General features: G+C 31.6%; 1 protein-coding gene across 1 annotated transcript; it reads right to left on the minus strand.

The window, feature by feature from the left end:
• Positions 1-2,507: 2,507 nt before the first annotated feature.
• Positions 2,508-10,153, minus strand: LOC107004935 (AT-hook motif nuclear-localized protein 14). Its single transcript, XM_015203362.2, has 5 exons — positions 9,686-10,153; positions 8,909-8,961; positions 5,853-5,984; positions 3,577-3,729; positions 2,508-3,085 (listed from the first exon to the last, which is right to left on the minus strand). Exons 1-5 carry the CDS (start codon positions 10,098-10,100, stop codon positions 2,828-2,830), a joined length of 1,011 nt encoding a protein of 336 aa, XP_015058848.1. The 5' UTR covers positions 10,101-10,153; the 3' UTR covers positions 2,508-2,827.
• Between the last annotated feature and the right edge of the window lie 1,638 nt (positions 10,154-11,791).

Raw genomic sequence — 11,791 nt, forward strand, 5'->3', positions numbered from 1 at the left:
GTGTATATATCTAGACAGTGGCGGAGTTAGAATTTTCAATGAGGGAGTTTAAAATATGAAAAACTAAACACGCGAACTAATCGAAAGGGGGTTCGATATTTAATATATATACATAAAAAAAAAGTAATTCTAACCAGAAGGTTGGTTCCAGCTCAATATCCAGATAGATGTATCTCAGATATATGAAATTAAACTTAGGTATAATTTATTCTAGATATTATATTCAACTAGATTCACATGTAATCATCTCTCATATGTCGTTCACCTCTCTCCTTATATCTGATATACATCTTAGATACATGTATCTACTATAATCTGCATGTATTTGAGAATCTAACTTGCGTTCCTTTTATTTCGTTTGCTCCTTTCTATTTCAGTATATCTGACAATTAGAATATATGTATCTAGGTGCATTTCACTTAAAATTCGGTATAAAATTATTTAGAAGTGAGATAATATGAAATTATTTCAAAATATAAAGAGAATTAACAAATATAATAGGAATATTTATTGAATATTTTTCCTTAAAAAAAAAGAGGGGGAATATTCACAATGCAAAGTGTATTAGTGGATCTTATTATGGGGTTAATCAGAGGTTTATATTTGATAGATAGCATAACAAAGTGTGATTAAAAGTCGTATGCAATGACGTTGCATTATCTTGACCGTTAAAAGTTAATCAATGAGCTAAATCTATGATTTAATTAAATTTTGCCATTTTGGAATTTAATAATTCGATATATCGTTCGATTTCGTGAGGTAAAAATAATAATTTTTAAATATTTATAAATAATTTCATATAGTTAACGAGTATTATTTTAATCGTATGATTACCTTATTCCACTATTTTAATGAAAATATAAATAAATTATCTCATATAAAAAATAAATCATTAAATATTTCATATCTTGTTTTGATAATTAGAATAGCTTCGTATTTTTGAATTTAGAGACATGATCAATGTTAATATATTTTGTATACTTATTCAACGAATATAGCTTTATTACATAAATTAAGACAAAACATAATTTATACCATACATCATTTAGTTCTTAAAATAATAAATGTGTGAATAAAAATATTTTATTTTATAAATTTTCTTTCGACGAATAATTAAAATAAAAATTAAAAATCATCGCAAAATAAAAAATATTTTATTCAAAATATTGAAATATGAAGGGGTAGAGACACGTATTTGTAAACCAATATAGGAATAGACATATGATTTATACTAATTTAGGAAAAAATATCATTTCCATGTTGGTTGAACTAATAATAATAATTAATATTGTCCCCCTACCTAACTAACAAAATTTTATAAATATCTTATAGTTTCATTTTTTTTATATATATTTTGAGTAAATATACACAAAAAAATAATAATAAAAAAGGGGACACGTGAAAAAGAACTTCAAACAAATGACATACTATATCACATACACATTTTCTATAGTCGATTTTGGTCCATTCCTTTAGTGAAAAATATTTGGTGAACTTAAAATAAGCTTTTCTCAATTCGTAACGTAACGTTCGTTTAATTTATATAATTCGTGTTACTGTTTTATTATTAAATCGAATAAAAAACGTTATAAGTCTTACTTATATTTAGATTTTACCTAGCTTGATGATATAAAATTTTTTATCTATTTTATTATTAGTGATACTCTTTGCTTTTTTATTTTGTTATGTTTTATTTGAATCGAAAATTTATTAAAAACAACCACCTCGTTCTTATCACCCTCCTCAAACCTTGTGCAATTCCACTAATTATATTATTATACTACAATTGTTGCTTTTTGAGTCAAAATAAAGAATTTTTTAGCAATTTTGCTATGATCCAATATATTACCAATTGGGACTTTTTAATGTATAATTGATTCTTAATTTTCCAACTGAAATAACAAAATTGACCTTTACACATTAGGAATAATTAACCAAAGTATAAGGGCAATATTGAAATGTAAAAAAAAAAAAAACCTTAAAATATAATACACTTTCTAAAACACATCGAGACTTGTGTAATAATATAAATAATACAATTCATAACGGTCTTGTTACAAATTTCAACAACAAATATTCTATAGGCAAATTGAGATAATAATTTGAAACTTTAAACAAATTAACATGTTTAATATGACTTTACTTGTCCACTTGCCACATAATATAGGTCAACGATCGAAATTTTAATTTTATAAGTTTGAATAACGAATAAAATATTTTCATTTTACTATCAATCGCAAATTATCTATAGTTTTTATCTTTATTTGCGTCTCTGGAAGAAACAAAATTTATGAGATGAATGTATAACAAGTAGAGTACTATCGGATACAATGGAGTAGTTGAAAACCTTATTAAAAAAAGATAGACCTCGACAAGGTTAAAATCGTTAGATGATTTCTTTACTCAGTACTTGTGCTAGTAATAAGCAAGGTGGTCTGGACATCACCGTTTTTGTCCAAGCAAAAGTAAAGAGTGACTAGACATGATATATTTTTAATACAACTAGGTAAACACAGACCTAATTAACTTCTTATTTCATCAGTATAGACAAAAGTCAGAAATATAAAGAATCCTAAACATACTCAAACCAACAAAAAGAAATAAACAACTCTAAGACAAAGACAGCAAAGTTATTCAGAGAATTGGAAAAGAAATTCTGAGGTTTAGACATCAGAGTATTTGGGAGCAGTTTTCATCTGCAATAAAGACACTACAGGGAAGTTTTGTTGCTAACCTGTACAAAGGTAAAGAGTGTATATTCTCTTCGAAAAAAGAACCTATAACTTAGGAAAGTTTATCACACTACTCCTAATACGTCACGTTTTAGCTAATCTTGAAGGTGGTCATAGTCCCCATTTTCTGGAGACTGGTGCAAGCCCTGACCGGTGGTAACTCTCCAATCAGTTGAATGTAATGGTGTTGGTTGCATACCGCGAGATGGCATCATAAACTGACCTCCACCCATACTTTGATTAGAAGAATCAACCATTGGACGAAATGATAATGGTGATCCACCAAATTGGGCGGAAGTATCATGCTTTAGTCCCCCAGTTTTTGAGTCAACTGAAAATGAGCCAACAATCACCTACCAACATAGTCAATGACAAGCTATTAGAAGATAGGAACTTAACGTGACAAAAGACGAGCAAATAAATAGATCACTGGTTCTTGTCCTTGATTGATAAGTATCACTTCATGTTTCTAACGAGTCTTTTTCCTTTATGGTGAGAGTCAAATATACATTTTGATCGTCTAAACTTGTACAACTAAATTCGTATTATCACAAGAGAACTTCAATGTTACACATGGAGAGATGCTTCATCAACCACTTCATCAGTGGAGAAAAAAGAGAGAAAAAAAAGAAGGAAGAAATGAAGAAACAGAAAGAGACTCAAGTTAGGTAAAAAGCTATCAGTGAAAAAGCATGACAACTGTTCAGCTGCTTGAACCCTTGAACATATTTTTAATCTAATCTCTTATAAGCCAACCTTAAGATCAATATCTTAATTAATTCTGTTGATGGCTAAGAATTAAGATCATACTAAACAAATTAAAATATTCTTGAAAATAGAAAACCTGAATTGGGCCTCCAGCAATCAAGGGACCACCAACTCCACCTCCAATAATTTGACCGTCATTACTTGCTAGACACACACTCAGCCCACCGGTTCTGCCTCCAGTCTCAGTGCGTACATAAGATCCAGCTAGAGTGAGAATGTCAAATCGACCCTGGCATGAAGTAACACAAAGTTATGATCACTGTGCTGTATACTTCAATTGACATGAAAGATGCGATAAAAGACCTTTTTCTCTTATGACTGGCAGAATAATGATGGTAATGACAGCTTACTATCACCAAAAAGGAAAAGGGAAACCCTGATAAGCTTGTCCTAATTTCTAGTAATACAGCATGGATATAATCTAGGCATCTCAAATGTGTCGTTCACATGCTAAAACTAAGACACAAAATTAGGATGGTCTTTCTTGGCCATTTGGGAGATAGTAGATGTGATCAAGTGTTGGTTGACATACTCTGATTACATCAAAAATATGAAATATTAAATCCTATTCCTCTTATTTGTTTAGTGAGAATCATGAAGACACTGTAGTCCTAGAAATAGAACCCACTACTATCTCTAAAACAGAAAAAATGACCACAAAATGCAAGCTCTCTGTTCTTTGGGATGTTTCTTATACTTGATATATTTTTCATTGTTGCACCTCAGTGTAAGTATAAAGTGTATGGTTGATTATCACTGGTCCCATAGAAGAACATAATTGTGCTTGAACCACAATATAGGAAATATGGCTACATAGGAACAAAGGGTTGAGGTGAAGTCTTACTTCAACTAAACAAGGAACAAAGAGTTAAAGTAAGGCAAAAGAGGTTTCACATTACTGAAAAAATAAAGGTAAAAGAGCTACATGGTAAGAAAGTTGGCCTCTTTAAATATTACACTTAAATTCACCTCAAAACAAAAAGGAACTCATAGTAGATGTACTGCTACTTAGCTTTTATTAGTCGTAATAGCATTGTTTGATCATTCTTAACTCTACCATTCTAGGAGAACCTCACCCTCTCTCATTTTATTCTCAATCCAAAAGATTAAGGGTGTGTTTGGTTTCGACGGAAAATGTTCTCTTGGAAATATTTTTTTACAAAAATAAGTAGTTTCCATACTAGTTTAATGTGTTCGGTACATAAGCAAAAAATATTATTTAGAAACAGTTGTATACAGTCTAGGCAAACACTATATAGGTTTGGGGGGGGGAGGGGGAGGGGGTAGAGTGTGTTGGAGGGTGGGAAGGAGACAATTAGTGTGGAATGTCACTTACAAAACTTGTTTCCCCTAGTTCCATTTACTTACTTTTAAAGAACTCGTTTTCCTAGAGAAAATATTTCCCAAAAGATTTGACTTACCAAATATGGGAAAACTGGAAAATGTTTTGCACATACTAAAAGATTTGGTTGGTCAAAATGTTTTCCTCTCTAGGAAAATAATTTTCTTAAAATGAGGAAAATGACTTCCCTAATGGAAGTAGGAAAAACAAGTTGCATAAGTAACATTCCACACTAATTGTCTTCTTCCACCCACCCACTCCCCATCCCTTGACCATACCACCCCGAACTCCCACTCCCCATCCCATCCCGCCTACATAGTGTATTGCTACATAACACATAAATGCTATTGGGAAAATATTTTCTTGCTTACCAAACACTAAAAATTAAGTAAGGTAGACATCAAAAGTATGAAAGAGGTGAAGTGATGATTAAACCTTTCCATGAACCTCCTTCTCACCCTTCATTACAAAGGGCCACAATCTAAAACGGTCAAAAGAAATTGAACATGATTGTGGCAACGGTTCATTCCTTAATTTCACAATCATAGATGTCGTCACACATGAATAGGTGGAGGACTTATTAAATGCATATATGGGGGAGAGAGAAAACTAGCATGGGGTGTGAAATCCTTGTGGAACCCACATATTTTCAAAGATAACATTTTCTAGGAGATCATTTTCCATGAAAACATTCCCCATCATACCAAACACACTCCATTATGGCTTAGGTTACAGTAACATTATCGAAAATTTACAGTTTATGAAATATGTGTGACAGTCAATTAAATCTAAAAATTCCAACATTGATTTGATGTGTCCTATTAACAGTATTTTTTTTGCAAGTCATCCTGAAATTGTTGGATCAATCCAATCAACAACAATGAGACAGAACCAACCCTAATTTCCTTCATTATACAATTGAATCTTGCTTTTCTTTCTTATTCTTTAGACCTACGTTTGTCTGCAGAATCGACGCTTCACATTCAACAGCATCAGTAAGAAATTTCTACCTCATATGTAATACTTCCTCCAGATGTTGCTGGTTGACGCAAAGAGGCATTGGAGACTGAGCCAGATGCTGACAATATGCATAGTTCATGTTTGCTTTGTTGCATGAACATCATGATTTTCTGACCGACATCCTGTTAAGTGAATTGCAAAAATTGTATAAGCATAAAATGAGGGACAAAAACGTGCATAATCAGAAGGCAATTGCAATAAAAATTAAGTGAAAAAAATTGATTGGTGTAAATAAAGTAATTTATATTGAGAAAACTTGAAAAAGTACATCTCCAATGCAGTGCAGTTACTTAAGAACTGTGATGTACCATTTAAACTCTCATGCATGTTAAGGAAAACCAACATTACATTTTCTGACGAACAACGAGAGGATGAGTAAAAGGACTAAACCCCTGAATCATATATTTTCTTTTTGAGGATAAACCCCTGAATCATATACTTGTGACAACAAATCAACGGCATCACGAGTTTGATCATAAAACAACAGAAATTAGTTTGATATGCCTAATGCTCTAAGAACCGAAAAGGAAGGTAATGGTATTAGAGGCACATTCAAGTTAGTGCAACAAGAAATTAACAATATGCAGTACTTTTCATAGACAGATGATATGCCATGTTAACGGAACACCAATTTGACTTTTAAAATCAATTTGTAACTAGGAAAATGATCTGAGGTCAGAAGGAACACAAACCTAAAGCATTCCAGTTGAACTACAAGAATAACATGGAACATAATGACTTAGGAAAAGGTGGATATGTGAGGAACTCATGGCACGCCATAATTTTTGGAAAAGGCGGATATGTGAGGAACTCATGGTACGCCATAATTTTTGGAGAGGGGATATCTTCAACAATAACTTAACCTTGCCATTCTTTTAAAAAAAAATAAAAACCTCAAAAGAAACTTTGCTATTGACTTAAGTAATGGCAAGTGAAGCAAGAGTAAAGAAGAGATGATTTGTAGCAACTTGACGGAATCAAAAAGGCACTTAGAGAGCAATTACATACAATTTGGTGTGAGAAGACAAGATAATGTTCTCTTAAAACATCACTCTCTGTTCTCCATATATGCAACTTTAAAAAAAAAAGAGAGAGAGAGCAAACTCCACATTCCCTTTAATAACAACAAGAACAAACGATCATACAGCTGGCTGTTTTCCTACTTCACTTTGTACTACATGATAATTACAACAACACATGGGCTACATATTCTTCTATGCTTAACCCACTTTGACAGACTATTAATAGAACATAAAACCAGATGAATCAGTTCATCCTTTCTCCTTTCTGAGGCTGTGCACCAAAGCTCAAATTCAATTTTCACCATGATTCCGGTATGAGTGAAGCTAATACTTTCTTGATATAAAAATAAAAAGAGAGAAGCTAGTACTCAGATAGATATGTCCCTAATTGAATTTTCTAAATCTAAGTTGGTAGCCACAAGAATCCAGAAATTTGTCAAATTTCTTGAAGCTGGCATAATTAGCAGGAAACGCTGAATTTCCCATAGGTCATTTTATCTGAGTTATCTGCTATAAAAATGTTATATCTGGAAGCAATTATATAAGTGCTCAAACTTTTGCTCACATCAGGAATTTTATTTTTTTAAAATCAATGTACATATCAGAAGAATTCATAGAAAAAACAAACCTAATTAAATTTTTCAACTAGACCGAACTTCTAATAAACCAATAACTTAGTATAACAAAATTATTGTACCAATAAGGAATCTAATCACGGGAATGGACAAGAATGGTTAAATATGATGTTCAAGCAGGCAATCAACAATTGATGTCACTTATATACAGTTTAGAGCATGTCTCCCTTATACATGATATCATTTACTTACATATCCTTACTTCACATAGACAATTTTGTAGTCACCTAATTAACTTCATTGTTGGCTTGTATCTTGTATATGTCACGTAGCTTTAACCTTAAAGGAAGTTTGGGAAGTTCCCTTCAGTCTTGACATACCAATAATTGTATGAGCAAGAGTTCTAACATATAAAATATCCTTCAAAAAATAAATACTTCAGAGATAATAACCCAGAGTGCACAATCGTCTCTGTATAAATGAAATGAAGTCATGTAGTCGAGATCTTAAATGCGAAAGGAGATAAAAAAGAATGAACCTGCCAGAATGAAAGAGGAAAAGAAGTAACTAGTGAAGAAAGTCATGGTATCTAAAAATCATAAATGAGTAACACACTCCAGGCACCAATAAAGAGGAAAAGGTTGAACACAAAGGATAACCTATCAGCAGAAACTTCCTCCCCTCACTGGAGGTACAATAATGGACCTAAGCGGAACAGATTTATGTATCCTTGAAACATCAACTATGATGTCAACAAGTTACCATAGCAAAAAAATACAAAAAAAAATGGGTGTACGCCAGCTAGACCATCTGGGAGGTGCTTGAGTCGGTGTAATGGAAGTATCATCAGTTGGATATTTAAATACCAGCTACTGTTTTCCAGAAACCCAAAAGTCCCAACACCTCTAACTTTCCCCAGTATAATTGATGGACTTACTGACTTTTCCATCCATTCTTTTTTATTTTCTAAACTAGGGTAATTTCATCAAGGCAAGTATCAAGAAGGTACAACTAGTATACGACAACAAAATACAAACGCTCTTACCCCAGCATTAACCACATAATTTCTAGGAATTCAACAAGTTGATTTATATCTTCTATCCTAGTTTCCCTACTCCACAAGTCTTAAGCTTCGTATACGACTTTTTAAAAAAAAGATAAACTGTCCTATCTAGTTTTATTTAATTTTGAAAAAAGGTAAAGTTGATAAACTGTCTATCTATTTACAGCTTAATTGATCCCTTATCCAATTTATTTGCTTAAAAAGAAAAAGTTCTCTTCCTTCAAAAACATTTTTGAGAATTATCTAGATACCTAAAGTGAAACTTTCTATCAGAAATAGATAAAAGTATATGGAAGGAATCATCATTTATCATCAACTTAAGCACGGTGAACTTTGCATAATGAGAAGAATTATTAGAGAATTTGGAAGAAAATTGCTGAATATACCTCTCCAGCAGACACGGTAATGATATGAGGTGTAAAACCTTGACCAGCATTACCTGCAGAAACCAATAGGATAAAATTGAGTAAAGCAGACACCCTTCCACGCGTTAAGCAACAGTAACTAGGCCTTTTAAACATTGGAAACAGAGTACACTAGCTGACAGTTTAAACATAATCACTATGTAAATAATTTAAGCACTTCCAATTACACATCCCATAACCTCCCATATTCCCCCGCATTCGAGCAGGGGCCAGTATAAAACAAGAGATGACAAACCTGTCTATGCATAGACATCTAAATTAAAAGCAAATCATACTAATGGTGTAAAGAAGATAACTTTAGAGGCAAGTTGTGATTGCCTCTTTGTTTACTGAATAAAATTTTCCTCTATTATCCAGCAATGCCATTTATTAGAACTAAGAAAGGGGCAACATAAAATGGATAAGGTAACATATTTTCTACTATATACAAACCATGCAAGATCACATTTTTAAAAAACTTCAGCTGAAGGAAGGAAAAAAGAAAAGAAAATAGAAGTGGAGGAGTTGGAGGTCCAACACAAGAATATAGTATTCATTAAACTAAGCCTTAAAATAAAAAAAAATAAAACAGAGATACTGAATACAAATGCTTTTATTTTATATACATATCATGTGCTTATGTGCCCTTTTGTTGTATATATAAAATGTATCTAAAGACCAGATTTTTTAAAATTCTCAGTTCAAAATCCCAACAGTGGCGCGTGCGAGCGCGTGATGAAGATAACGAAAGAGACTAACCCAACGCAGCTAATTGAGATTTCTTCGAAGAACCACCACCACCGTCTGCTCCAGCAACATGGCTCAAACCATGATCCCTCTTTTTAGGCGGAGCTGACGCCGACGACAGCCTTTTAGCAGCAGCAGCTTGCTCCGGCGTGCTATACTTTCTAGGTCTCCCCCGCTTTCTCTTCACACTCTCCATAGTCGGTGACACAGCTGACGGAAGCGAACCAGTGTACACCATATGAGAAGCGGCGCCGACTGTGGCGTTAGCGTTAGCGTTAGCGGTTGGATTGTTAATTGATACAATTCCATTGGTAGTGGTGGTGGTGGTTGTAGGGTTAGGGTTTTGCGGTGGTTGTGACGGCGGCGGTTGGTGGTGGATGTGGTGGTGGAAGTAAGAATTCAGTCCACTAGTTTCATTCGGCTCCATGAATTTTTTTGTTTTTTTGGGGATTTGGAGAATTGAGATATTTTTTTTTCTTTTTTTTCGAATTAAATTCTTTTCTGTTTTCTTTTTTTTATTTTTTATTTTTTGATTAACGGTGTAGATTAAATTAGTGGGCCTTTAGTGTATTTTACAGCCGCTAGATTGATTCGATTAACTTTTTGAATATATAGATAATGTATATCCGGAATATAAGATACTCATAATTCGGATATATATGTCATGTGAATGTACAATCCATATATAAAAAAAAATAAAAATAAATTCCTCCAACCACTTTTATAATAGAAAAAATAATTGTAAATTAGAATATTTTAAAATTAACAAATAAAAATAAGCTAAAATTATAAATTTTAATTAATAAGTTGTGATTATTGATTTATAATTGGAAGTTATAAACTTATTTAAACTGGCTTTAAGACGTGTGATCTGAATATTGAACTTGATGCGATAACAATAATTGAGATTAATATTATTCTCATTCAAAAATATATGTTCGCTAGTAAAAATAATGTTTCTTTAATTAAGCTCACGAGACTAAAAAAAAAAGAGAGATAAATATTTGTGAAGCTATGGACTCAATTCAATTTAAGTTTAACTCATATCATCCACGTCATAAAGAAGAGAAAATTGAATTTTTGATCTATAAATATAACATGTTGATGAAAAAATCATTAAAAAGAAGATTAATTTGATAATCAAATCTAACGCATAAAATTGAAGATCGAAGTATAAAACTAATCACACCAAATTAATAATAAAAAGCACACAAAAATAAATCTTATCCAAATTAAGGTGTCCTATTTGATGAACTCATCTATTTTATTTTATTTTTGCAAGTTCCACATTTGCACGAATATATTTTCTTTTATTTAAATTTTAAAATAAATACTAAGCACATGTAAGTGATAAAAAAATTCAACAAAAAATCTTAAGAACCTCAACTTAGATTTACAAACCATAACACTTAATGATTTCAGAAGATATATGGAAATAAAAATTAATCACACATAAACAAATGAACTTATTAAAAAACGATAACAATTTAAGACTTATATTTAAAAAGGATAAAATATACGAATAAATTTTAGAATCAATAATAAAGATGAAATTTTTCATTATAGATTTATCATAAATTGAAAGTTAGATTTTATCTATTTATTAAAAAATATATATATATAACAGTAACAAGAAGCAAGATCTAAGCAACTTACTAAAGTCATAGCTAGGCCCTATAATTTAGACTTCTTCCTATATATTTTAGGTTTTAAAAGCTATATATATATATATATAAAGTTTATGACATATTTTAATGAATTCGATAAATTTAAGTTGTATCAAATGAAATTTAACTGGAGAGTATATTATACGTAGACATTATTGTTATCTCGTGGAGATAGAGAAGTTATTTTCATAAGTCTCTCAGCTCAAGTGCATCACATCTAATTAAAAGAAGAAGAAAAAAACAAATAAATCATAATTATTAATAATAAAAACCGAGCAAAGTGCACAAGAAAAAAACACTAACAATAGTAAAATCGTGTGATACTCGAAAACTCAAACAACATATGATAAGAACTAAAATGGTACGACTAGTATTACAACATACACTACAATTACAAGAACATACTACGACATGCACTAACAAGCCTAAACCTAACAAGGCAATACAACCC

This window comes from Solanum pennellii, chromosome 11, assembly GCF_001406875.1.
Source record: "Solanum pennellii chromosome 11, SPENNV200".
Taxonomy (NCBI): Eukaryota; Viridiplantae; Streptophyta; class Magnoliopsida; order Solanales; family Solanaceae; genus Solanum; species Solanum pennellii.

What these genes read in the sequence shown, in the direction of transcription:
- LOC107004935 (XM_015203362.2), bottom strand. Translation starts at nt 10,100, where the DNA reads ATGGAGCCGAATGAAACTAGTGGACTGAATTCTTACTTCCACCACCAC. An exon ending in TTACCGTGTCTGCTGGAGAG is followed by an intron (nt 5,985 to 8,908) that starts GTATATTCAGCA and finishes TTCACTTAACAG; the next exon opens with GATGTCGGTCAGAAAATCAT. An exon ending in TTGCTGGAGGCCCAATTCAG is followed by an intron (nt 3,086 to 3,576) that starts GTTTTCTATTTT and finishes CTATGTTGGTAG; the next exon opens with GTGATTGTTGGCTCATTTTC.